Consider the following 27,798-nt stretch of genomic DNA (forward strand, 5'->3'; position numbering starts at 1 on the left):
TGGGACAGGTTTGCTCAGAGATGTGGATGCCCCATTCATGGAAGCATTTAAGGTGAGACTGGATGTCACTTGAAGAAACTTGTTTGAGTAGAAGTTGTCCCTGCCCATTGCAGGGGTTTAAAACGATTTTTAAGGTCCTTCCCAACCCAAACCATTCTATGATTCTATGTGATTTGGCATTATGACTTGAATAAATGAATAATTACTGAAGGGGGTTTCCAAGGGCAGAAGCTTTGCAGCTTCTCCTGAGCTCCTCTGAGGTAGTGCAGGGCAGGGAGCAGCTGGGTGAGTGTTGTGCTCAAGTTGTCCTCCCTCCTGTCCTACTGCCAGCACATGGCCCATCACTGGGGTGGTGGTGGACAGGAAATTTCAGGCTGGTAACTGTAATGAGATTTACTCAGTCCTGCTGTCTCGTTTGCCTTGTATCACAGGGCATCTCCCAGGATGTACTGTATGTTGAAAACTTTCTTGGCAAAGAGTGACAGCAGCTGCACTGGGGCAGGCCTCAGCAGAAGGGAGCCACATATACAACTTGCTGATGACCTTTGATTCGACTACCAATGTGTAGCAAGCAAATATTTAATCCTATGCCATTTAGAAGGGAAGCACAGCTTTAGCATGGGGAACTCAGGCAAGGTGTGCTGCTATGATAGTCCTGGGCTGTGCCCAAGAAGGGGCAAGCAGCCCCTTTCCCCTCCTCTTCCACTCCAGCAGAGCAGCTCACCCTGCCCACCATGCCCACACCAGGGAAGGGGCAGATGCTCAGACCCCAACAAGTCAAGTGATTGCTGTACCAAGGAAGGCAGGAGTTTTAAAGCTTCAAGCCCCAAGACAAAATAACTGTGGCCATTCCTCCTGCCCCACATTACCTGTGACCTCATACAGGCAGAGGCTGTGTGACAGGGAGGCCACCTCTGGATTTGGCTGCCTGCTGTGACCAGCGGGCTGGATCCAGCTGCTGGTCTCAGTATGTGTCAAGAAATCTATTGGTGTTAGTTAGGTGCAGCAACAGGCCAAGAGGGTATTTATCCTCAGAGTGGGGCCGAATTAGCTCTTTTGGTCAGTTTATAATTAGGTACTTGCATTTAACAGTATTCTTTCTGTTGGATTTTTATAGTTTTGTCTTTTCTTTTTTAAACATGAAAATAATCAGTCTTAAAATAAAATAATTTATAAAAAAAATACCCTGGGAAGTGATCTATAAAAGGAGAAAGTCCTTGCCAAGGGGAATGCCACAGCAGCGAGCCCAAGCCACAGAAAGCCCGGCTGAAGGCTTCACTTTGCCGCAGCTTCTCAGAGGTTAACCAGGGTCTGTAAGCAAACAGCTTAAAGAAGGAGCCCGGCTTAGTGCCTGGGTCTTGGGCTGTCCCAGAGCCTACCAGCCTAATGCCCTTGCAGCAGCCCCTCCCTCCCAAAGGCGATGCTGGGCAAACAGAGCCAGCCCTCGCCCTCTCCTCCCGCAGCGAGGAGCCTGCGGGGCCGGACCGGACCGCGCTGGGGCTCGGGGGCATCGCAGGAGAGGGTGTTCCACTTCAGACGGGCGCGGAGCCATGTGTATATAAAGCCTGGGGCAGCAGCCCGGCAGGGTTGTTTAGCACAACCACACCTCGGCTTACTTGGCAGCCCGGCGAGGCACGGCCGGAGTGCCGGCAGCTGATCCCCGAAGTACCCGAGTGTGGGAGCGATCTGCCCATGGGCCCCCGCCTGCTGCTGGTTCTGGTGCTGCTTCAGGCAGGTGAGTACCAGCCCTCGGTCCCTCTGCCCTGCCTGCCATCAGTTTTGCGTGCTTTGTGCCAGGACTTCTGTATGATGTGGCCAAGTGAGGGAAAAAAAGTGTCACTAGACAATCCTCAACTTTACAGTGAGGGGACTGTGTAAGTGAGCTGCCTGCCTGCCTCACTTCCCAGCCCCAGCTATGGTTTGCATAAACTGTATAAACATAGGCTTTTTTCTTTAATAGATTTCTGCTACAGAGTTTTTAGTGTCTGTGTTTCATAGAAATACCTTCTTTTTATACCGGAGTGAGCAGTTTTCAACGCATCTGAATTTAAAATAATTTTTTAAAATTCTGTTTATAAAAGCCATAAATGGCTGCTAACATAAAGCCCCTACAGACAAAGGCAACAAAACACTAAACTGGCATTTCTGAGGTTATACCTGCAGTAGAGTTTAAAGAAAAAAAAAACAGCCCCCTGCCTTCGTTAACAGCAAAGCCTGCCAGTTTAAGCAGGAAATAGTGCTAAGTTCTCAGATTCACCTCTGCTCACCTCTCTGCAGGTATGTTTTTCTCTAAGGTGGTCCATTAGTAGTTTAACTAATTATTGGACATGCTGCTAACGGGACATTTGGCTAGGAGCAGGCTGCTGTGGAGTCTCAGACTTTTTCAAGGCTTTCCTGGCTGTGTGGGCTTGGCTGCCTAACACAGAGAAAGCAATTTCAGTTCTTGGTCAAGTTATTATATGTGCACCTGAATATTAAAAATGTACTTGCTGGGGCTGACCTCTCAGCTGCAGCAGCGCACTGCTGGCTCAAAACCCAGACAGCTTTCAAAGAACAGGAACATCAGAGGCTGCCTGGATGCCTCTTGCAGAAAATACAGCCCTAAGCACACTAATTGAGTCTTTTGGACTGAGTTTCCTTTGGGGCATTCTCTCCACTTTCATAGCAACTCTGCACTGTAATTACAGTTCCTTGATCTCCAGCGATATCTCCAAAAGAATGGCCTTTCTTCTTCTGGGTGAGGTACAGTTACTTTACAGCAGCCTCAACCATTTTCAGCCAGTGGCCAACACGCCAAGCCCAGCAGTCCTGGCTTAAGAGGCCAGTGAAAGACAGCTAAAAAAAAATTCAAGCCGTTTGTCAGAAGGCTGGGATTCCTACAAAGAAGTTTTTGTCTCCACTGGAATATTTTCAGGGTCTGCAAACTGCAACAGGTTGAAAAAGGTTGATTTATACCCCCAAATCCAAAGCAGCTCACTACTTGGGATTTCCCCTGAGAGCTAAGCCCCCTTCTAACTCCGGAGCCTTGCTGTTTAGACAAGGAAAATAAGTGGTCTCTTTAGTTCTCAATAAAACCCATCCAATGTGTTTTTAGCACGAAACCTGAACACTCAAGTAGTGTTTAGGTGAGCAGCCGCTTACTTTTTCAGGAATGTGCATTTAATCGCCGAGGAATGCCCCAGGAAGCAGACTGAGGCTGTGCTGTGAGGGCCTGAGGTGTGGATCCCTGGGGTGAAAATGGTGGCACCCACTCCTGCTGGGAGGTCAGGCAGGGAGAGGGAGCAAAGCCCTGCCTTGTCCTTCATGGGGAGAGACCGTCCTTGTCTTCACTGGCATTTGGATTGGGCTCGGAGGGCAAGGTAGCCCAGGCGATGCGGGAAGAGGCCCAAGCAGGGGGATTAGAGGCTAGGTTTTAAAAGGAAAGCAACTGTTTTAATAATAGTATTGAGTCCTTGGGTGGTTTAGGGGATTAATTAGCCCGTGTTTGCAGAACACTTTGAAGAGGTCAAGCCTGCTGCAATAGCCAGAAGCAGGTGGCAAAGCAACATCAAGTGGCCAGTTGCCAGCTCCCAGGAGTCACCCCCCTCTCCATCCAAGCATGCTGGAAAGCCCCCGTTTGATTTTGGAGCGCCTGTGCATGGGTGGGATGAGCAGATGGGTCAGGCTTTCGGGCTCAGGATTTTTATCCTACTGATAGAGCAGTGCAAAGTGCATTTGGTCCTTCACAGTAAATCCAGGCACAAATTGCTCCTACTTGTCACTACCTCATGATAAGCAGCAACGTTTGCTACTGAGCATCACAGTGATTTGAGTATTATGGGCAGGGTACTCTTGGTTTCCACAACAGTTACTGCAAGAATGAGCCTGTGGCTTCTAAAAAGTTCCAAATTAACATGCAAAATCATGGGACTGAAAGACTTGTAAGTCAAAAATCTCCAGACTGGTTTCAGTGGCCATCCACACGCTCCAGCTGACACAAAGCTTCTTTCTTCTTTTTTCCCCAAATTAGTGCTGTCCACCTGTTACGACTTAGGTGGAACATAATAACAGAAGCAGACGCAAGTGTTGCCAGCACTTCCATAGTCTCAAGAGAAAGCAGCTATACACATATCTTGGCTAATGGAGGCACTTTGTCCTTGATAAAGCACGTACTCTACAGGCTCAAGAGCATGTAGCTGTCTCTCTATGCAGATTAGTAGGACTATCAATATGTTTTGCCACCTGGAAAATGGGTTAAAAGATCCTGAATAATAAGGAGACTTGGATATCGTAAGAAATCTTGAGCAACATAGAAACTTCATTTCTTTCTGCTGCTTCATGTCCTAGTCAGGACCATAGCATAGCTGGAAAAGTGTCCCAGGTTTGGGAGCTCTGGAGTACATTGAAGCCTGGCTGGCCCTCCATGGTGCTGGCACAGACCCTGCAGAGCTTAATAGCTTGGACTCTATGGTGAGCAAGACCACACACACTGCTCCTGGGTGCAACACAGCTGCAATCACACACTAGTACACCAGAACTAGAAAGTCCTGCTTGAATTGAGCTCCTGTGGAAGAAATAGCATGCTTGGGCATTTCTGCAAGCACTTTTTGATTATCCCAGATACAGGGAAAGCTCCCTGCAGAGTACTCTTGGCCAGCTGAATGTCATGACTAGTTAGATGGTCAGGGCTGCAGCCAGCCAACCAGTCAAAATCAAAACCATCTCCCTTTAAGGACTGCAGGAAAACCAGTAGCAGCCCTGTTTAATCCTTGTGTGTAACCATGTCCTGTCTTTGCAGTTTGGAAAGGTGCTCTGGGAAAGTCCCATTCACTGCACACTCGAGGAATCATTGAACTGGCTGGAGCCATAACGTGTGGCACAGGACGGTCTCCCTTGGCATATATTGGCTATGGGTGCTACTGTGGACTGGGAGGACGAGGTTGGCCTAAAGATAAAACAGACTGGTAAGAGAAACCTCAGCTATGTGTCCAGAAGAAGTGCAGATCTCCCTGCTTGTCTCTGTTTGTGCTACTGTGACTCCACTGATTCATTTGCTGCCTTGTGGGCAGGGAACTTAGTATATATCAACATACTGGGGATTTGGGAGTGATTACCTATGTATCAGTTGGGATTTGAAGGAGGGCTTAACCTCCTTCTGGATGACAACAAAGCTCTTAGAACTTTGTAATATGTGGGGTAGAGGGCAAAAGAGAAACCAGGATGTAATTTTTTAAAATAGCTGTTTGTTTTTTCATAGATAGCACACCCTGCCTGACAAAAGGAGAGTAATCCAAAGTATAGGGAGGGTTATTTCACCCAGGTCCTTAAAATGGCAGTTATGCAAATATTACTGTTTGTCTTCTTGAAGAAATCCGTATAGTTGCAAGGAGTAATCAAACCTGTTGCCTTCATTGACTGTTAGTTCCCACTGAATCAAGGCAGGACAATAAGGGAGAGCATGGTGTTATTTCCCCTTTTCTTTGTTAGTGGGGAAGATGTTTGCCTTGTCATTCCCAACAAGTGTTGGAGGTAATGCATGCAAAGGCTTCTTTCCTGTACTGTGCAATGAGCATAAAGAGAGTAAATGAGAGTAAAACTGAGGATAGTGGACTCTTGTTGCTCTGAGCCTGATATTTGCAATCTTGCCAGGTTTGAAATATCAAAGCACACAAGGCTATCTACAGTCAACAGACCAGGTGCTACTAGTTAGCAAGCTCTGCTTTTAGCGGGGGTGAAGGTAGTCTGCAGCTCACTGAGAAGGAAACTGAGCTTTCCAGAATACCTTGCTGCTGGAGACATTGCAGGTTGCTACAAAACCAGAGTTTGCTGAATTAGAGTGACAGAAAAAAGGGACGGGGGGAGGAGGGGAGTGAAGGAAGAAAAGATGTCAAAGTTAAAGATTTCTGTGGGCATGAATGAGAAGTTGTCTGTCCCTTAAGACTAATGGAGCTGTCTTCATTAATGCAGCGAGATGTTTCACTCCCAAAGCCCTCTCATCATATCCCTTTATTTGTCTGTGAAATATGTCATCTATGAAACAGTCAATATGGGCCTCACAAATAATGAGTAACTACAATAATATCTCTTGACCTGCTTATCACAGTGCTTATCTACAGCAGCATATGTAAGGTGTTTAATTATTTTTGTTATCCTTTAACAAATTTCATAATAAAGCCTTGAAAGTAAAACATGACTTCACTAATTTGGAGCACTGCTTTTATTGAAGGGCTGAGCAGCTGTTTTCCATAGAGGCTGAGTGACATCCAAATTTGTGCAATCCTGGGAGATGCAAGTAGTCATCACTCCTGAAAAAGAGAGAGTAAAAATATGGCCACATGATCAGCAACCAGTGTTTCTGCTGTTGTTTAAATTGCACGGAGTATTTTAGCATTTTATCCTAAAGGCAGAAAATGAGACTTTGCAAGTGAAAATACCTCAAAATATCAGATAGTTTGTAAAAGGGAAGCTTGATCCTTTAAGTACGTTCATTATTATTCCTTAGCTGCAATGCTTGGCTGCTGTAGAAAAACTTAAAAGTTTTATTTAGGTTCTTAGCTAGGAAAAATCAGCAATGCCACACTAGATTTAGGCCTAAAAAATTCAATCTTCTGTTTGCTAGAGAAATACTGATATCTGTTACTAAGAACTACTGCAATGATCAGTGTGGTTGAATACCCCACACCTGTCAAAGTGACCTTATTATTTTCCATATTTGCCATTCTAAAAAAGAAAGTGGCAAAACTACTGGCTGTGAGTGACAAATACTGTTTGAAAATTATTCACCTCCTTGACCTTCCAGGTTTGTTACAGAGACCCTTACAAAAGGAGTAATTTTCTCGTGTGTAATACAGTCAATCTGTCTAGACAGGGCTAGAGTGCTTCTAAGCACCCCTCTTTTATGTGAAAAAGAAAAAAAAGCCATTGAGTGGGTAATCCTTTTATAAGGCTTATTCCACATACTGACTTTGATGTGGTGTTGTAAGTAATTACCTTTTCCCTTTTGTTCCACTCTCACTGTTCCATCACTACAAGGCATAATGACATTTCTTCTACATAGAGGCATTCGATTTGTTTCTCCTTTCTGTTCCCCTGGATTGCTGCAGCACCTATGTTGTAAAGTAGAAGCTAGGGGTGCTCAGCACTTCCCTGAAAAACACCATGAAAGGCAGGGTGCATCTATGACTCATCTGTCACAGGATCGTTAAGGCTAGAAAAGATATCTAAGATCATTGCATCCAACTGTTAAATCCTGGCCAACTCGTTGGGAAGAGTAAGATTTCTCCTCTCTCGCTAGGTTAAAGCAAAAGGAAAAGCCACACAGCAATGAGGATGCCGTTGATGTGACAAATTCTTACCTTATTGGCATTTGCCCAACAGCAGGGGGTCTGGCCAGCTGATCGCTGCGGACTAGCCGGAGCTGTCTGTAGCCTTTAGGGCTGTCTCGTAGCTCAGCCGTGATGAGCAGGTTGTTGACTACCCAGGTGACAGCAGTGTTTGTTTGCCATCGCTGATGACCAGTGCTGTGCCACGGCGTTGGCTGCCTCTGTTTGTGTTGGTGCAAACCCACGTTAGGAGGTCATTAAAAGCTTAGCACCACTCTGTCCCAGGTGCAGCAAAGGGCATTTCCAGACGGGAGGGGACCATCTGAAGGTGGCAAAGGACAACAACAGCATTCCTTAGTCTTCATTCCTTGACAGTTCTTTCAGATGTCTGTAAAATTCTTGCTTTGTGTTGGAATAAGCTATCTGTCACCTTGCTGCAGCTGTGGGGATCATCAGGAGGAACTGCTGTAAGGGGAAGCAGAATTGTGCCCCAAATCCTGTGGTTCTGCAGAGTTTATGCAGCTTCCCCTGGCTTTGCCAAGCCAGATAATGAGCAGCGAGTTCTCACACCTAGCTAGAACATCATTTGCTTGTGCAAATTCAGTGCTCATTTGCTTGTCCTTGCCTGATTCAGAGAACATCTTTTGCCCCCTACACTATCTGTCCTCATTTCTCCTACCTCTCTCTTTGTTCCCTCTGGCTCTTCATAAAGAGCAATTTCTTTTCCTTGGCACAGAGGGTCCTAACACCTCCCTTTGCTCGTGTATCTACACATTGTTTTTCTTCCCCATACTTCCCCATCACTGACACCAACTTTACCAGTTTGGCTACTGACTCACTCCCTAGACCTCACAAATCTTTGGTTTCTATAGCTGGCACTCCCCTCCATCACAGCCTCTGGTGCTCAGTGTGAAAAATGTGTATTTTACGATTGGCTTTTCACAAGTATTAAAATGAATATTGTATTATGTTAGAAAGTTATGCTATTTTAATTTTCTTAAGTAGTGTATTAAATATAGTTTTAGGTTATAACATAATGTTAAAATAGAAACTATGCTATGTAAGATATTTGTTTAAGAAAGGACTCGCACCAGATAGAAGCCACAGGACACCTAAATCTTTCAGAGAAAGGGAATTTATTGCTCCCTTATCAGCAGAAAACGAACTTCTTCCCACCTCGCTCAGACAGGAAGACGGCATGAGGATTAAGAGGAAGAAGTTGACAGTGACCAGACAGAATCCTGTGTTTGAATGGAATTTATGCATCATGTATGAGGTGTATGAATATGCAACAGGCGATTGTTTTTAAGGGTTAATACTCTGTTAACGGGTGTCCTTTTTCGGGCTTGCTGTTGCCCAGAAAAAAGTACCCGACCTCGCTCAGACAGGAAGACGGCATGAGGATTAAAAGGAAGAAGTTGACAGTGACCAGACAGAATCCTGTGTTTGAATGGAATTTATGCATCGTGCATGAATATGGAACAGGCGATTGTTTTTAAGGGTTAATACTCTGTTAACGGGTGTCCTTTTTTGGGCTTGTGTTGCCCAGAAAAAAGTACGCGGACGTCCGTACTTTGTTTTTATTGTCCCATATTGTCCTAATCTCGATTTTTTGTTCAAATTTTATTACTCTAATTATATTACTATTTTTATAACCATTTTATTACTATTAAACTTTTAAAATTCTCCTACCTCTCTCTTTGTTCCCTCTGGCTCTTCATAAAGAGCAATTTCTTTTCCTTGGCACAGAGGGTCCTAACACCTCCCTTTGCTCGTGTATCTACACATTGTTTTTCTTCCCCATACTTCCCCATCACTGACACCAACTTTACCAGTTTGGCTACTGACTCACTCCCTAGACCTCACAAATCTTTGGTTTCTATAGCTGGCACTCCCCTCCATCACAGCCTCTGGTGCTCAGTGTGAAAAATGTGTATTTTACGATTGGCTTTTCACAAGTATTAAAATGAATATTGTATTATGTTAGAAAGTTATGCTATTTTAATTTTCTTAAGTAGTGTATTAAATATAGTTTTAGGTTATAACATAATGTTAAAATAGAAACTATGCTATGTAAGATATTTGTTTAAGAAAGGACTCGCACCAGATAGCAGCCACAGGACACCTAAATCTTTCAGAGAAAGGGAATTTATTGCTCCCTTATCAGCAGAAAACGAACTTCTTCCCACCTCGCTCAGACAGGAAGACGGCATGAGGATTAAAAGGAAGAAGTTGACAGTGACCAGACAGAATCCTGTGTTTGTATGGAATTTATGCATCGTGCATGAATATGGAACAGGCGATTGTTTTTAAGGGTTAATACTCTGTTAACGGGTGTCCTTTTTCGGGCTTGCTGTTGCCCAGAAAAAAGTACCCGAACGTCCGTACTTTGTTTTTATTGTCCCATATTGTCCTAATCTCGATTGTTAAAATTTTATTACTCTAATTCTATTACTATTTTTATAACAATTTTATTACTATTAAACGTTTAAAATTTCAAAAACAAATGATTGGCGTTTTTCACACTCACACCTAAATCTTTCAGAGAAAGGGAATTTATTGCTCCCTTATCAGCAGAAAACGAACTTCTTCCCACCTCGCTCAGACAGGAAGACGGCATGAGGATTAAGAGGAAGAAGTTGACAGTGACCAGACAGAATCCTGTGTTTGAATGGAATTTATGCATCATGTATGAGGTGTATGAATATGCAACAGGCGATTGTTTTTAAGGGTTAATACTCTGTTAACGGGTGTCCTTTTTTGGGCTTGTGTTGCCCAGAAAAAAGTACGCGGACGTCCGTACTTTGTTTTTATTGTCCCATATTGTCCTAATCTCGATTTTTTGTTCAAATTTTATTACTCTAATTCTATTACTATTTTTATAACAATTTTATTACTATTAAACGTTTAAAATTTCAAAAACAAATGATTGGCGTTTTTCACACTCAGTGTCCCATATATAAGACACTAGTGATGGGCCTGCTCTGCTATCTATCATTCCCCTGAGGATGGATTTAGGCTTTGCTGCAGCTTCAGGGTTTTTATGTAAAATCAGCCTGTCTCATTTTTTCCCAGTTAGTGGAGTGGTTTCTCTGTAGAGTTACAGTGATCTTGTAGGGATGTCTTCTGGAAATACAGATCACTGCTCTCTGGCTCCAGCCTCTGACCTTGCATCCTTGCTGAAACAACCTTTGTTATTTAGCAGAGAACGTCTCTAAGTGCTGAATCTTTTCTTGGTGGAATTTGAATCCCTAAACTACAAGAATAAGGTCAAGTTTTCCATAAATTCAGAAGTAATTGACAGTGAGAATGATCTCATTGACTGGTCCATAGGACAGATGTCATCAGCTGAGCTATTCATCCTCATTTCCTCTATGGTCAGTGAAACACAACTGCACTTTTCAAATCTGATGCTTTTCACCCTGTGTTAGATCTCTGCAGAATGAAAATGTGAACTGTGGTGTGGAGCTTTCCTGTTCTAAGGAGGCTGTAATCTGATATTAAGACTCCTCCCATGGGACACCTGAGAAAACCTCAGCCCCTGGTCTGCTTGCTCTCTCTGCTCTCAGCCCTCTGGGGCTCTCAGCCCTCCGCTCCTGCCCCCCCCTCCCCCGGCACGGGATGGCGGGGGGAAATAAAATGGACTCCTGTGCTAACCAACGAAGAGACTTGTCTGTTTCCCCTGCCGCGGAGACACGATCTCATCACTGTAGCCACATGCTGCTGCACTGTGGTGCAGATGTGCATAGAGGGAAGATAGGTGAATGCCTTAGATGTAGATGGTTTTTAAGGTTCTTAAATTAACTCATATGAATTTCACCATTGAGACTGATTAATTTGTAGCCTGCCCTCAGAACCTTTATGGGCCAAGGAGCACATGGCAGGTGAACTGAAGAGACTAAGCTTCTTGGTGATACTGAGGAAGGCAAGAAACATCCCAATTCCAAGTTTTGAGATGGGTCTAAGCCTAAGCTGGTGAGCCACAATAACACAATTTATAGGAACACTTTTGCTCCTTTTCGGCCAGATTGCCATGTCTTGACCACACATGCTTTCATGAGGGCAAAAGCTCAGAGGAAGAAGCACAGTGGTCATGGGAGCAGATATGGCATTAATGAGCTCCTGAGACAAGTGAGCTTTCCCAGAGATGGCAAGATCCTTGCATCATCAAGAGATGATTTACTGACAGGCTGGGGTGAACATTGCGGTCATGAGCTGTGTGTGAGCAAAGCAGTCCTGGAGTCTGTGCCAACAGGCAGGGTGCAGGAGGGCACCCATACTCTCTCTTTTTATGTCCCCCAGGTGCTGCCACAGGCATGACTGCTGCTATGACACAGCAGAGAAGGAAGGCTGCAACCCCAAGGTGCAGCGCTACCAGTGGGCGTGTGAGCAGAACACCGTGCGGTGCGGTAAGGAAAGGCTGGCTCCTGTTGCTTGGGTTTCCCTCCCTCCCTTCTTCCCTCCCTCCTCTGCAGGCAGCAGGCTGACCAAAGAGCTTTGGGGGCCCCAGAGGCAGGTTTATGTTTGCCAAACTGGTTTCAAAACTGCTTTAGGCAATGTCCATTCTTGTCCAACTCCCTCCCTGTTCCTCGCCAGGAGCTGGGAGGAAAGCTGGAGCCCCAGCACAACCCATTCCAGGTAACCTGAGATCCACACAGGCTGAAGAGCAGGACTGGGGGCCATGGAGCCCACAAGCCATCTTAGTTTGGCAGGGATGCAGATGATTCTCTGGAGACTTTCTGCTCGGTGGCATTAAGCGTGCCTCTTCCTACAGCTGTGGGTCTTCAGGGATGCTCTTTCCATTGCAGTTCTGGCTCTCCCTCCAGCAGGACTGTCCACTTTTTTACTACCCTTAAGCACTGCTATTGGATGGCTGCAGGAAAGGTTAAATAGGATGTCAGCCTGCACTGCTGTGGGGCTCCAGCCTGAAGTCTTGGGGTTCCAGCAGGGATTTGGAACCATGCAGAATGAAATGCTCTCGAGTGCTTCAGGCAGACAGCAAGTGTGGGCTGTGCTCAGCTCTACAGCTGGTACCTAGTCAAGAAGGTTTGAATTACATAGTCACAGCCTGTCAGTGTCTTGCACAGTTTGTTTTGACATACACCAGATGACTTGAGTCTTAGATTTTGTCATTTGTGTTTCTAAGTCTCCAGAAAGCTCCTGGTTGTAAAATCCATTGTAGAAGACTTTGAAAGTTTGAAAAGAAACTGTGAGAGTAAAACTTATCCCCATAATAACTAGAACATTAAAATACTATTTCTACCTTACCAGAAAACCATATTTTACTGGTGCAGTCCTCAGCCTCACCAGCAGCTGAAGATCTGCCAGCAGATAGGGGATGGGACACAGCACATCTGCAGTTTCTCTTTTCCAAGTTCCAGAACAATCTAGTAAATACAAAGTCCTGGCAAAGGAATGTGTCTCTTTAATGTACAACTGCTCTCCCTCCCGTCATATTTCCATAGCTGACTGATATTTTCTGCTAGTCATTTTACAGCGATAAAGCCCTGTTTCTCTTTGCTGTGAAGGAACAATCCAAGTTGCAGATATGAGATGTATCATTCAGTCCATGGGAGTGGACATAGGAGTGCAGCAGGATGCAGTTGCTCTGACTTAGCCAACAAGCATGAGTTAAACAAATTTCATTGATTCCTTAACTGATGTCCAGGCAAGACCTGATGTCTATCAACTATTCTCCACAAGCCCTCAGCAGGCAACACTCCCCTGATATCCCTGGTGAGGAGGAACAATAGAAATGTGTTTTGAAGCCAGATTTCCTACCCCAGGCTACAGTATGGCAGGGCTTAATGCGATGTGAAGGTATAATGTCTGATCCCATTCAAACAAGACAGATGAAGTATTAAATTTCCAGGCATGCTTGCTGAGCTGAGGGTAACAATGTCCAGAAGTATTAGAAGCAGAACTGTTTGCACTATCATTTCAATGCAACAGGAATTAGATGCCTGTTGCCTGACACTGTACCCTAAATACAGACATTTTCATGTAAAATAAGCAGAAACTCATTTTACTTGATATTTCTCCTCTTTTGGCTACCATTAGGTAGTTTTGTTCGTGGAATGAAAAAAACTGGCAAAACCATATTCTTCAGTCTAGATATGCTATCACCTGTAGGCAAATTCCATTCAATAGATATCTGGAACATAGAAAAGGCTGTTAGTTCTGGGGTCTGGTCAAAAATATCATTCCTCTTGAATGAATGTTACAAAGCCAGACTTTTGTACTCACATTTGATGAACAGTTGCTGGCACAGCATAGGAAGAGCTCAAGGAACAAAGGGGCAAGGAGAGTATCAGGCAAGACTGGTAGCTAAGAAAAATGTGTCCTTAAGTCCTCATTGACCCTTAAAACACTTTTAGCAGTAAATATGTGATTATTCCAAACAGCTTAAGAAACTAGGGCTTTTCTTATTTTTCAGATACAGGGCTGATCCATCAAAGTCCAGTGAAATCTGAAAAAATTCCTATACTTATTCCAGTTGTTTTGGAGTGAAGCCCATGTGCACTGGTACATTAAACTTTGCCTACTGCAGGGTTTTGTGGCTGTTAGACAACCCATGGTAGCAGCCTCAAATAAGCAAGGCACTGTGCTTTAAAATAATATTAATCCAACAACTGCATTTAAACCACCTATAGGTGGGATGAGGTTCATTAATGCAAACTCAGTCATTTGCAATGTAGCCTTCTAAGCTAGTGGCTTTGATGTTATTTATGGTCATGCAATCACATATTTTCATTCTGTATATTTCCATGTTTGACTTTGATCACTTTGTTAGCTGCTAGCTCATCAAAATCAGGTACCTGGCCCTGCTGCAAAGCCCCGTTGGCTCCTCTGCTGTGATCAGAGACATCAGCAACTAATGCAGCAAGTGTGAAAGATGCCTGGTGGGTGCTCTGACACGTCAGGTTTCTGAACATCCCTCTGGGAGGCTCCTTCTTTCAAAGTAGTTTTTATTTCTTTTAAAATCAGTCTGTTTTGCAGAGGGAGGAGTTAGAAGGGAAATTTACCGACTGAGGAACAGTGGAATATTTTTACCTCAGGCTAAGGTTAAATAATTTTCCTTTTTAGCTTTGACTACTGAATTAAATCCTCACAGTTCTAACAGTTCTAGAAGCAGGGAGTGCTGTGTGCTGAACAGATTTTTATAAGCATTGCCAATCTACATTTAGCTGCTAATTTCTGATGCCCTTTGTCACAGTCAAGGTCAGTCCTGTTGACAGAGAGGGCAGGGGAGGGTCAAATCCACTCACAGCACAACATGCTGATCCTGCTGCCACAGCCTTTGATCTCTAAGGGCTGCTTTTTTTGGGAATTTTTCCTCCTAAAACTGTATCTTGCCTTTGATACAGAATCTCTCATCCTCAGCTCACATTTTCTTTTGCAGATAACCTGACAGACCGATGTGAAAAAATGGTGTGCCTGTGTGACCAAGAAGCAGCCAAGTGCTGGGGAGCAGCCCCATATAATCCTCACTTCGTCCTCTGGCCAGACTTTTTATGTGGACAGACTCATCCCACCTGCCATGTCAGATATGGGGGGCCAGAATAGTCTTTTTAGGACCTTTCTTCAAACAATTTGAACTTGAAGGTGGTGGAATAAACTTTTTCCTCATTTTCCAGATCTAGCAATGGTGTGAGAGAATTTCTGTCAATCCAGGATTTATGGGTAGGAGAGACAGACGAGAAAGGTGCGGTGGTGGAATTTCCCTCTCTGTGAGAGAGCACTTGGAATGTATCGAGCTCTGCCTTTGGGTGGAAAACAAGCAAGTCAAGATCTCATGTGTTAGGAAAAAAGGGCAGACTAATAGGTAACAGTAACAGTAATAGGTTACAGTAAAGGTAACACTGTTGTGGGTGTTCACTACAGGCCACCTGAGCAGGAGAAAGTGCATGAGGTCTTCTATAGACGGCTTGAAGCAGCCTCACAGTCACAGGCCCTGGTTCCCGGGGGGACTTTAACTACCCTGACACCTGCTGGAGAAACCACAGGTGACAAAAGTGATTAAGGGCATCTCTACTCTAAGAGATAAGGGTATCTCTTATCTAATATCTAAGGGTATTAAGGGTACCTGCAGGCTTTGCATATCCCTGAAGTATCTCTCTTATGAGGAAAGGCTGAGGGAGCTGGGTCTGTTCAGCCTTGAGAAGAGATGACTGAGAGGGGACCTCGTCTGTGTCGATGAATAACTGAAGGGAGGGTGTCAGGCTCTGCTTGGTGGTGCCAAGCAATGGAACAAGAAGGCACTGAGTAGAAACTGATGCACAAGAAGTTTTATCTGAACAGGAGGAACAACTTCTTTACTGTGCAAGTGATCGAGCACTGGAACAGGTTGCTCAGAGAGGTTGTGGAGTCTCCCTCACTGGTGATATTCCAGACCTGTCTGGACACAATCCTGTGCCATGTGCTGTGGGATGACCTTGCTTTAGCAGTGAGGTTGGACCAGATGATCCACTGTGCCCCTTCCAACCTTCAAGCCTGTGATTCTGTGACAGGTAACATATATGATGAAGCAAAGGGAAGATCCTGCTCTGATCATGATCAAGATCTCTTTTGCAGAAACAGAGGGTTTGGTCTGTGGTGCAGTGGGAACACATCTCCTGTCACCAAATAGTGCTTTTATTTTTTAATCATAGACTCAGAGGGTAGTTTGGGTTGGAAGGAGCCTTTAAAGATCATTTCGTTCCAGTCTCTGTGCAATGAGCAGGGACATCTTTACCCAGACCTGGTTGCTTAGAGCCCAGTTTTCTTATCCCTCATGCTCCTCGACCACAGCACTGGAGACACTTCTGAGCTGTGTTCAGGGGTAAGCAGAGTTACACTGGGCTATTGCAGTTGCAAGGTCAGCAAGGATTTCTGACTTCTGCTTACTGTTATGAATAAAATGTTACCTATTTTTTTAGGTTGCAGAGTTAAAAACAAGTCAGACCAGTTGCTGTAAGTTAGTTTCATTGTTAAGAATTCTTCTTCAATTACCTGTTAATGGTTGGTGATTAACCATTGTCACCCTGATGCTTGCCAGGGAGGGACAGACCTTCCAGGTACCAGGAGAATGGGAGTGGCATCAGAGCTAGTATGCCGATGAGAAATGCATTGCGCCCCGAATTTTGCAGTTTTCCAGGAAAATTTCTAAGAATTACGAGCCAACATAGAACTAAGTGACCTAAGTGATGTCTAAGGATGGGAACATAGTCCAGTACCTGTTTGGATCCTTTTTGCTTCTCACCCTAGCCTGAATGGATGTTGATTAAAGAGACGACCCAGGGTGTTGGACCAAAAAGGGGAATCTGCTAATCTCCTGTTTATTTCACTTACTAGCAGACATACCCACACTTTCCAAAAGAATATTCTCACTGCTCCACAGGCTTCAGAGCTCATACACTGCTCTCTGATACATATAGAAGCTGGTCTCCTACATAGGCATGTCTCCCAGTCACTGACTGCCTTGGAATCCATCATTGTCACATCAGGAAACAGTGGCTGTGGAGAACACCAGGCATGTCAAGCAAATCTTTCATCTTTCCTTTTTTTTTTTTTGTTATTTCTAAGAATTACGAGCCAAAATAGAACTAAGTGACCTAAGTGATGTCTAAGGATGGGAACATAGTCCAGTACCTGTTTGGATCCTTTTTGCTTCTCACCCTAGCCTGAAAAGATGTTAATTAGAGAGACGCCGGTATTAGAAGCTTATATTCAAAGGCTACATTTTCTTCTGGCAAGAGAAACCAAAATCTTATTATTTCAGCCAGGAGTAGCTATGTACCAGTGGGCCCTTTTGCATCTTTGTTGCAAGCATTTAGGCTGGACAAGCCAACAGGACAAAAGCCTCTTTGGCCACGGGCACAGAAGATGGTAGCCACTCCTGCTCCCCAGAAGCAATGCTTTTGATTTCCTTGGGTAGATGCTAGCACTACATGGGCACCTGGAGCACCTGGGTAGGGCTGGGCTCCTGTCTCTGCTGAAACTCAGCTGGCAAACTTTGAATTGCACCTATAAAATAGGAACTAATGGCACAGAGAGACCCAGGGTGCCTCATCAGAGTCCAAACTAAGTGGAGTTTTTGCAGGTGATAGTATGAATTTCTTCACAAAAAGCTGCTTTGCTTCTTGCTGCAAGAGAATGGTAAATATGCCACTGTGGCTGTCAAAGCTGCAGGAAAAAGAAGCTTTCTAATGAAAACAAAAATGCCAAAGTCAACATGTAGAGACAAAGGCTTTTATTCCGTCTAGAACTCTGTTTTTTGGCTTATGGCACATCAGAAGTTGTTCCACCTGCAGGCTTCGCATATCCTGGCGACTCCTGTGATGCTGCACATCAAGCTATGCTGAGCAAGAAGGAAAGGAGAGAGAATGAGTGAACAACACAGAGTCAGGACAACACAATAAACCCCTCCGAGGCTTTCTGGCAAAAGAAGAAGTTGTGAACTCTTAATGTAGAGCGTTTGCAGAGGGATGATGCTGTGTGGGCAGCATCAGCCTATGGAAGGGAGTGCGCTTCCCAGCGAGGGCTGGAAGATCCTCCCCGGAGAGAGCGGCAGAGCTCCCGGCGTGTCCCTGTCCCCGCCACACTGGCCATCAGGTGGCGGCAGCGCTCCAGTGAACTGCAGGAGCGGCCCTTCTTCAGCCCTTCGGGGAGGGGATTTTTTCATCACGCTGAGAAAGATTTTTGAGTGCCAGGAGAAGTGCAAATCACACGTCTCCCCAGCGAAGGCAAAAAAGTCAGCTGAGCTCGCTCTGAAACACATCTTGAGTTGCTCAAAATGGGAACTAAACTTGTTTCAAAATGCAGTGTCAGTCTCCTCAAATTAGATCAATTGACAGAACAGAAAAAAGTAGGTGAGCTTTTGGGTACATCAGCCTTTTATTGGGGCATTTCTTTGGCTCATGTGTGGTGAAAATGTCTGGTTTTCCCAACGTTATTAGCTGATCTCATAGAAGTAGGGCTTTAGAAACCACACCTCACACACCTAAGCCATCATCAGCTCCATGTACACAAGCATTGCAAGAATACAAATGGAAGAACAAAGTTGGCAGGAGGAAGAACCTGTAGTATAAATGTTCAGTATAAACGTAAAAGAACTGAATGAATCCTTGGTCTTTGTTAAAAGAAGTGGCAGCATGTAATTGAAAAACTCTTAGTCCAAAGTGGCAATTAAAGAAGATCCTATATCCTCTAGGATATATAGATATATATCCTATATATATATATAGAGAGAGAGGATATATATATATATATATCCTATATATATATATATAGGATATATATAGAGGATATATATCCTATATATATATAGATCCTATATCCTATATCCTACCTCTTTATAGGTAACTCATTAGGCCCATTGGTAAAGCTCTACCCAACATAAACAAAAAAATATTGGAAAAAAAGTGATGGAACATAGAACCAGCTCTGTTAGTTTCCTTCACACTGCTTATTTTCTCAATCAGATCCTATGTCTGACCAGAGGTAAGTAAATGTCTAATTTGTCTTTCAGTTAAAACGTAGGTACCTTTGGTGAGATTCCTGTCTCATACAGAGGATGCACTTCCTCAGCTGTGGGGTTAAAACAACGATCAGAACCACTATGCCTCCAATACCAGCTGCCACAACCCCAATGATTGTTCCAATGGATTCTTCTATACCAAACAAGCCTGGGGGAGAAAGGAAGGTAGAGAGAGATGTAAAATGTTTTCCAGACAAGTATATGCAATGCAGCCAGCATCTTTTCCGCACTGGCTGCAGAGGAAGCTGCTTACTATGATCATGCTGATGTCTTGTCTGACATGAAATCCCTTCTACACAGAAGAGTGACTTGCACTACAGAGCTCCTGATTTTTTTCATTCCTGTGTAGGAACTCCTGAGCAGCATTCCTAAGCTGCTATGCTGTCTGTTGCTTTAGAGACAGGGCAGCCCTATCACCACAGAAATCTCTCTCAACAGCTGGACACTATGGGATGGCAAAAGAAGATGCTGCTTGAATTAATGGGACTCAGGCTTGTACACTTTAGTTTTGAAAGGACAAAAATTATTCTGACAACTTCAGGAAAACCATTGGTCTGCCTATCTACTTCCAAGGGAGACAGCACCAGAGAGCAGAGACAGCTCCACTGGAGTCCTTTCTTTGACTGGTTGCTCTTGGGACTGTTGCATGACAGAGATGGCATAGTGCTGAAATTATACATTTCATCATCTCAGGAACACAGAAAGGCAATTATGCTGGCCAGAGTGCAGACATTTCAAGAGTAACCTGTGCTACTGAGACTATGAGATCAAGTCAACAAGACACACGACCAAAGCCCTTTCAGAGGGGCACAGTTTGCTTGCTTTAGTGTTACAGTTTAAACTGAGTAGTGTTATAAATATTAGTGAATCAGGCTCAAAAGGTCAAAGGCTTTGTGAATCTTGCTGAGATAGAAGCTTTGGTGATGATAAAGAGGAAAATGGCACTTGCATAATTTACTCTTGACACAGGAAGAGGTACTTTTTGTTAATTAGATAATAAGATAATAACCCTTCTAATGTGTTGACTTTTTGGGACTGAAATCTGTTTAGCCTACGTAAAAGGGAAGTTTGACATTTCCAGCTGCTACAGACATAGCAAGTTACCTCTACTTAATATGCCTAGTGTCTATCTGTGAGGCTAAGACAACATAGCTGGCACTTCTAATGCTACTTTAATTTGAATGAAGTTAATCAGAAATTACATAACAATCATATTTTATATGATCCTCGTGATTATTGTGGGATTACTTATGTCATTCAGAGTTAAGGAATGACTATGCAAGTTAGTGGGTTGGAGAGAAATAACGTCCAAAAAAAGAGGTCTAGAGGTGTTCCTTGAGATGGTACCTTGTCACCTGTCACTCATGGGCGTTCTGCCAGAGCTGTTAGTACAAGGGGAACTTGTCTGACTGTTTCATTCTTTGCAGAATGCATTCTTGCATTCTTTTTTTTAATGGATAACATCATTCCTTCTTTTTGTGGTGTAAATGCTCCTCCTTATAATAATGCCTGTGACTGTTTATAGAGACAAGCAAATGAATTTTAGCTGGCCTTACAAAAATAGTGAGAAAAGCTATAGAGCAATTACACTCCATGACACCAGGCCCTTCCTGCAGAGGCCAAACAGGCCAACTTCTCTCTTTCTACTAGTGTGCAGACCGGCTTTGGAGGAAAAACAAGGAGGAAAAAAGTAACTAACTCCAAGTATTACCCAGAGCCCTCCTGATCCTGAGCTTTGTGCCATCTCCCGTCACCATCTTCCCGTCCGGAAGTGTAACCTCACAGAAATAAATACCATGGTCACTGGTTGTCACATTGAGGATAATCAGGGAAACATCCCCTTGGGACAAGTCTCCACTCATGAAGATCCTGGAGCTATTTGGCAGAATGGTCACATTCTTTTTTAGCAGGTCCATCTGCCCCTTTTCATCTTCTTTGTACCACTTCACCATCAGGTCAGTCAGGGAGGGATGCTGTGGACTGTTAAGATGACAGTTCAACACGACAGTTTCACCCTCTTTGGCTTTCTCCTTGGCTGGTGTTTGAGTCACCAAAAGGTTCCAAGGCTCGGGTGTCAACAACAAAGGCTGTGCTGTTACATGAATCACAGCTGCTGCATTCTCCTTACTTGCACCTCCACCAGTAACTCCTATATCTGTATCAGGGAAGAGAGAGAAGAGGACAGCTGAGGGTGATAGGATGATCACTGTCCCTGCTGCTCCTGACCTCTAACCAACACAAAGAATGGCTCATGGAATTAGCACGTGAGGGCAGTCGCTGTTACGATGATAGGGATTTTCTTCCTAGTTCCTGCTTCCATTCCTGCTTCCTTCTTGTGTACAGACAGGTCTTTTCCTCAATATCAGCTCCTTTCTACTGTCATACTAGAGAAAGGAAGATTAATGCCATTGTCTAATGGCTTTGGGTGGAATTTAGAGTCCAATCAGTCCCATTTCCATCTGCAACACTAACCTCTTTCTTCCCACTCCAGAAAGTCTCAGGGTCTGAACTGCTTTTGAGGCAAAGCAAAAAATGCATGTACAGTTTATACACTGGCAGTTCTGTTTTGGCAAGGACAGTGAATAAGTGTGCATCTCATGCAACTGCCTGCATTCCAAAACCTAATGTGATTCTTAAAATTTTTGGCATGCACTTTCAGTTACAGGACAGGAAATCTTGAAATCATGGGAAGAATCTCCATTACCAGAGACTGAACCCCTAGCAGATCCCATCAACTCTCTGGAGGACAGGACATCAGCCTTATGCCCATACTGAAGCTGAGGGTGACAGCTATTCTCTGTGAAGGGACCATCTCCAGCTAACTTTTGTTACAAAAACATGAACATGCCTGTAGCAGACATTTCAACCTGCCTTCTCATACTCAGGTACTAATCATAGTATCATATCCTAGAGCCAAGAGTAGTGAGAGTGGATCTCATTTCTGGAAACAAGCCTAGGCACAGAAAATAAGAGGAATAGTTGCTGTCTCAAAAAGAGGGAAAAGCAAACATAAAAATAAGCTTTTCCCAAGAAAGAGTTCAGACCAATTTTTGGAAAAAGCTCCTCTGTTGTTTTATTTTCAAGTGAAATAGTCTCCCTTTAAGTAAGTTGGTGTCCTCTCAAGGACTGCAGACACTTCCAGAGTGAAGGTCCTGATTTTCCATTGTCTTGAGTCTTTCATTGCCATCCACACAGTGTGAAACGCTCTTGTGTGGGTCTGGTAAAGCATCACAAAGACAACAGACACTCTCTGCTGGGAGGGGGGGGATGTCTCGAGGCAATGGAAAACCAAACCCCTTTATGATCAGTTTGAGAGTTAATTAAACGGCTCCTCCAGGCAAGCTTGTACACAAAAATCACAGTGGCATTCATATTTATTATTATCTACGACTTGTATGGGAGTAGAAGATTTCTGTCAGCCAGCACGGCCCCGTTGTTCTGGGCACCTTACAAAAGGTTGGGGTATAGAGCTTACAGTTTATATATGAAACAAGAGAGAACCCATGGATGGAAAAATACAGGAACTATAAACTGGCTGTGAAACTCGGCAACAACAGAGCATGTGAAACACCTTACGAGCTGTTTGGCCTCTGTGCTTTTTCCTAAAACTGAAAATTTTTGCCTTAGAACTGGAGCACCAACCCATAGGAATTGGATGCCTGAGAATTAGGTAGCCAAACATAGTTTTGAATCTGGCCACTCAAAATTAGTAGTTCTTATTAAAGGTATCCTTCTGTTCACATCTAATCTTACCAATGAGCCCACTGGAAGTTCTTGGAGAAATCTGAGGTCCAAATCTTCCCTGTCCAGTTAGATATGTGTATTGAGGCAGCAGCCATAAAAGCTGAAGTATCTTGACAAGATACTTTGAGGAAATATAAACTATAATTGAAATAACTGACAAAGCTTGACATATTACAGTTTTTGTGCATAAAATATTCTGAAGTGATTTATTTGGTTATTTAGAGTGAATTTGAGCAGTTTCATAACGAGTGCTCTTTTAAAATCTCAGTTTATTAATAATTTTCTCCACTGGATAACTGCTGCTTTAGCTAGTGTATGCTACTGCTACCTTGTTTTCAAAGAATGGCCACAAAATGTCTCCTTTGCTACAAGTATTCCAGCCTTTCCATATGCACCTCTGTAACACAACTTCTTTTTACTTCTTTTAGTGTAAACTTTTTTTTACTTCGTAATTTTTACTTCTTTTAGTGATGCAAAAGATATACTTTTTACACAGACAGTGGCATAGAGAATGTAACTGAGTAGAAACAACGTGCTTTGGTGTTGCCTCTGTTCATTGTTTTACACACATCGCCTGCCATGACATAACTGGCCTTGTCATCTGTTTTATTTCCACATCCTTTATTCAATACAAATAATGTAACTTAATTAGGAAAATTAAAACAGGAGAGAAGTACGCTGTCTTGTTTTGTCCCAGCTCTCTTTGGGGGGTTTCACTGAGAAGGTCACAGCACTGCCTCTATTTTTCTCCCTTTCTTTTCTTTCTTTTTCTTTTTCAAGGTTGCAAAACTGGAACATATTAGTTCAGAGATATTCAATTACACAATGCCCTTATCGTTTTGGCATCTGGGAGCATACCATGCCAAATGCTTTGCTGACTCTGCTTCAAAGGTCTTTTAAAGTCAATTGCTTCATTAGCAGAGTGATGCGTAGTTCCCTTGTCATGCCGGCTGGGGGCTCAAGCCCATGGAGAGGAATGCAAGGCTTTGTGGTGAAAGCACTTGAGCTAGACAGGGTACAGAGAAATACAGCATGGATGATCTTGTCTAGACCTGGACAAACTATTAGATGATCTAACAGGTCATTGCTATATGAAATCCTTAGTTCACATCCAGTTTTCAGCCATGAGGGGAGAAAGCTCTCAGGGACTCCCTGCAATGTGGCAATGTGCTCCACATTTGGCAGTACTAATAAGGCACCTACTAAAGCCCTCAGCCTTCCCTTTATGTAATCTGCAGGTTGATACTTCCCCATATAAGGCCATATCAGACCTGTAAGTGAGAAATATGCAAGGCAGGCTAGAGGAGCTGGGGTGACAAAAGGAAAGAATAAAATACAGCTGCACTCTCTTCCTGTCCTGGAGCCTCACTTAAGTCTTTGGTGCCTGTGGTAAATCTGAGCAGCCCTGCAAGCTTCTTCTGCCAACTGCCAACAGCATGGGGGAACCAAAACAGTGTGTGGAGGTCAGTGCAGAATTCTACCCTTCCAGTTTAGGCAAATAGGGCTCAATTTCCAAACAAACAAAAAAAAAAAAAAAAAAAAAAAAAAAAAAAAAAAAAAAAAAAAAAAAAAAAAAAAAAAAAAAAAAAAAAAAAAAACAAAGCACACCTAACAACCCACAAAAAAAACCCCTCTCCTGATGAAATAACTGTCTTTCAGATGGTTTTGTTTGCTTTAGATCTCAGCTTCACACTCATACCATGCTGGTGCTATGAAGGTGTTTTACAAGCTGTATCCAGGTCCCAGACATCTCTGATTAAGTGTTCAATGACTGCACATTGCTGCTTTTAATTTATATGACTTTTGCCCTGGGCTGAGGTTGGCTCTCACAAATGGATATGAATAACTACCTTGTGACAGTAACTGGTGGCTAATATATCAGAGAAACAAAATAGAAATGAAACTTCTAGGAATGATGAGACACATCTGGGAAAAGATAGGCAAATACGCTCTTTCAGAACATTTATATTAGATAAACAGGAATGTATCTAAAGAGAAAAGTATGTTTTAATGCAATGCACAACACTAAATACAATTTCCCTGCACCCTGAGGAAGTCCTCATTTGAAAGTCATACTTTGAAAATAAAGAGAACTTCTCAAGCCAAGCTTCCAAGAACAACCTGTATTTCTTCTAATTAAGGAAGGTGGTTTAGTACTCACCCACCACCAAGAAGAAGATGAATGAAGAGACTGCAGATCTATAGAGTTTCCCAATGTGCTGGCTCATGGTTGCTGAAGTACATGGCCTCACCATCTCTTCCTCTGGTAGTACGGGTAAAAACTATATGCGTATTATAGCAACAGGACCTCACATTCTGCCTAGTGAATGTCACACTTACTAAAGTTACCACAGCTTTGAGCTCACAGTGCTCTGCCTGCTCCCTGGATGAGAGCCACGTTGCAAGGGACAACTACATCCCCAGGGGCTGTTCCAATCTCTCTCTGAGAACATGTTGAAAATGCTCTGAGAGCAGAGGGAAGATAATACATTATTTTTCACTTTTGGCTTGTATAAACCACAACTTTGGGCTGAGTACAGAATATCCAGATACTCCAAAGGAGACCTCTCTTCTGCTGAACCCCTCCCTAGAGATGATGAGAACACAAAGAACATTGACTTAATTTTCTGAACAGGCAGACTCTAGTGCACCACATTATCACCCTAATGCACCACAAAAGGAAACTTCAGGAACTCCATATCTTTGTGGCTATATGCACATGGTGTTTGCAGGTTAAGTGTATTCCCCAAAGTGTTGGTTTTTTTTTTTCAGCGCAGAACAAACCCTTTTTCATCAAAATTTGACTACTTAAACTCAATTTATATTTAAGTAGAGCTTGTCTATGCAACTTGGATGGAGGGGAAAACTGCTGGAGAAGGCGGCCTATCTGCAAAACCAGCAGGTGTGCTCTGAATGAGTCTGTGTTTATAGAAGGCCCACACAGAGCACAACCCTGTGAAAGGAGCTACAGCAGCTCCAAACCTCACCTGTACCTCCCAGCGCTGCCAGCTGTGCTATGCCTGTACCAAGCATGGGCTATTGTCACTATTTGGCTGACACTTCTTCCCTCAACTGCAGGATTAGGGATTGTGGCATACTTTATCTAATGATCTTCCATATCTTCAAAACTCTCCAGGTAATGGAATTGTGCTTGAGTATCCAGTAAAGATTCAAGTCTATAACTCTTAAAGCACGATGCAGCTGAGAGAGTCGTGAGCATTTCTGCTTTTCTTTGCATTTGAAAGCAAAAAGGACCCATAACTGATTCACAAAACTTGGCTGACCAAACAATGTCAAGAACAGCTCATTCCTGGAGTGACCTGGAGTCACTTTAGCTTTGGTGTGCAGATCCCAAAGCAGTGGAAGCAGCGAAAGCAGGATGGGCTAGAGGGAGTATGGTTAAAAGAACCTAGGAGACAAATACTTCTCTGAAATGGCTTGGGACAGTGGGAAGGCTTGGGATTACCAGGTAGGAATCATATTAGGAAGGGAACTGGGACCAAGAGCAGAGCAACAGAGCACTTCAGAAGGAAGATGGAAGTTTGTGAGGGTCTTCTGAAGGAAGTACTGCCAAAGAGTTAGTGAACAAAACCAAAATATCCGTGAAAGGAAAAGTCAGAGGAGTCAAAAAACAACGAAGAGTTTGATGAGGGAAACCAGTAGAGTTGAAGGCATCTGGCAGATCAAGAGGATTTTGGACCGAGTTACTGATTTAGAGGGCCAATTGTGACTGCATGTCAGAAAAGTCAGTGTGCAAAGACGGATCTGAACCAAAGGCAATCCAAACACTGTCTGATTTAAACCCAAGTACTTGGTGTGCTTCAAAAAAAACCTTCAAGTGTGTTGTGATGAACATACCACCATTGTTCCTGCAAATGCTATTTATGTTCATGTCATCCAGAACTAGCAATTCTCTTGTGAATCCTCCATTAAGTAGGTCATGCCTGAGCTGAAGTGCCCAGTCAGCCAGCTTTTAACTGAGAGAATACAAAGGAGGTTGGTTAGTGTTGCTGGCAGCCAGTAGCTGATCATGAAGCTTCTCCCACTTGAATAACCCAGTACAATTCAGTCTTTTAACAAAAAGAAAAATAAACCAGTACCCTGAGTGTTGTTGAAAAAAGCCCCCAAAAATTCAAATTTCAGGTGCAAATCAAGAAAGCAAGGAACAAAAATGAAACAAACTAGACATTTTTTTACATTCTCTTGTAAATTTTGAAGACTTGCAGTTGCTTGCATTAATTTTGTCCTGTCTTGGCCAACAGCTGTGAGGGGGTGTAACCCATGGGGACTTTGGGCACTTTTTCTAATGTAGCAGTGAGCAGGTATCAGAGCACCCTGAGATGTCCAAAGGGAGCCTCCATATATTTCCCAGGGAAGAGAGAAAGAGAACAGAAGGAAGTAGCATTGACACAACAGGCTGCTTTATCCATCAGTATATCCATCCATCCATCCATCCATCCATCCATCCATCCATCCATCCATCCATCCATCCATCATCTACCAGCCAACTACCTAGCAAAGTGATTTCTTAGCACCTCATAGGGCTCTTCTTTTTCCTGCGAGGTGAGCTGAGGATGCAAATCTGCGAGCCATCGTGGCTCTGGTTGGGTCTGCTGATGTGAGGAGCCCTCCGGGTGCTCAGAGCTTGGCGCAGAAACCACTCGCTGCCCAGCAGCTTCAAAAATGAGACCCAGTGAAATTTCCTGGAATGAAAGCCCCCTCACTGACTGCCTTTATGTCATCTCATACCCCGCTCGGCCCGCCGTCAGCCTTTCCCTCTCTCGCCCAAGGAATCCCCCCGGAGCGGCCTCTCGGTAGTGTTTTCCGTCGAATCCCACGAGCCCAGTTTTTGGGAGCCATTTCACTGCCCGCGCGCTCTTTAACCGGCTGCGCTCACGGAGGGCGGCGGGCGCGGGGCTCTCCCTCGGGCAAGAGGCAGCGAACACCTCACCCCCTCCCACCCCCAGCAGCCGGGAGTTTTTTCCTACTACAGCCCTTAAACTTTCCACCGGCGCGGAGGCTTCCCAGTTAACCCTTGCGGAAGCCGCCGAGGGGCTGCCGCGGCCGGACCAGGAGGACAGCGGAGGCACCGTAGCGCTCTCCGCCCCCCATGACGGCTCCCCGTCCTCGGGAGCACCGGCGCCGCTCGCCCCCGGCAACCTCCTCCCGCCGCGGGCCGGCGGCGCGGCCGGCGCCGGCCCCTTTAAATGGCGGCCGCGGCCCCGCCGTGCGCCC

General features: G+C 44.1%; 3 protein-coding genes across 4 annotated transcripts in view; 2 read left to right on the top strand and 1 right to left on the bottom strand.

Moving 5' to 3' along the window:
• The first annotated feature begins 1,487 nt into the window (after nt 1-1,487).
• Nucleotides 1,488-14,943, top strand: LOC120506519 (phospholipase A2-like). The gene is made up of 4 exons (XM_039718189.1): nt 1,488-1,735; nt 4,778-4,943; nt 11,604-11,710; nt 14,704-14,943. Exons 1-4 carry the CDS (start codon nt 1,693-1,695, stop codon nt 14,865-14,867), a joined length of 480 nt encoding a protein of 159 aa, XP_039574123.1. The 5' UTR covers nt 1,488-1,692; the 3' UTR covers nt 14,868-14,943.
• A 2,574-nt stretch (nt 14,944-17,517) lies between these two features.
• On the bottom strand, nt 17,518-24,860 carry LOC120506389. Of its 2 annotated transcripts, none has more exons than XM_039717908.1 (4): nt 24,725-24,860; nt 20,615-20,974; nt 18,826-18,967; nt 17,518-17,640 (listed from the first exon to the last, which is right to left on the bottom strand). In XM_039717908.1, the coding sequence occupies exons 1-4, from the start codon at nt 24,816-24,818 to the stop codon at nt 17,631-17,633; spliced, it is 606 nt and encodes a 201-aa protein (XP_039573842.1). In that variant the 5' UTR covers nt 24,819-24,860; the 3' UTR covers nt 17,518-17,630. The 2 variants fall into 2 exon arrangements, with proteins under 2 accessions (XP_039573842.1, XP_039573841.1); XM_039717907.1 differs by having other exon boundaries at nt 20,531-20,974.
• A 2,529-nt stretch (nt 24,861-27,389) lies between these two features.
• Nucleotides 27,390-27,798, top strand: part of GRAMD1C (GRAM domain containing 1C) — a 52,492-nt gene continuing 52,083 nt past the window's right edge. The window contains exon 1 of the mRNA XM_039717906.1: nt 27,390-27,798. Within this exon, the coding sequence (XP_039573840.1) occupies nt 27,674-27,798 (125 nt within the window). The 5' untranslated portion in view covers nt 27,390-27,673.

Source organism: Passer montanus, unplaced genomic scaffold (assembly GCF_014805655.1).
Source record: "Passer montanus isolate IOZ18808 unplaced genomic scaffold, ASM1480565v1 scaffold39, whole genome shotgun sequence".
Taxonomy (NCBI): Eukaryota; Metazoa; Chordata; class Aves; order Passeriformes; family Passeridae; genus Passer; species Passer montanus.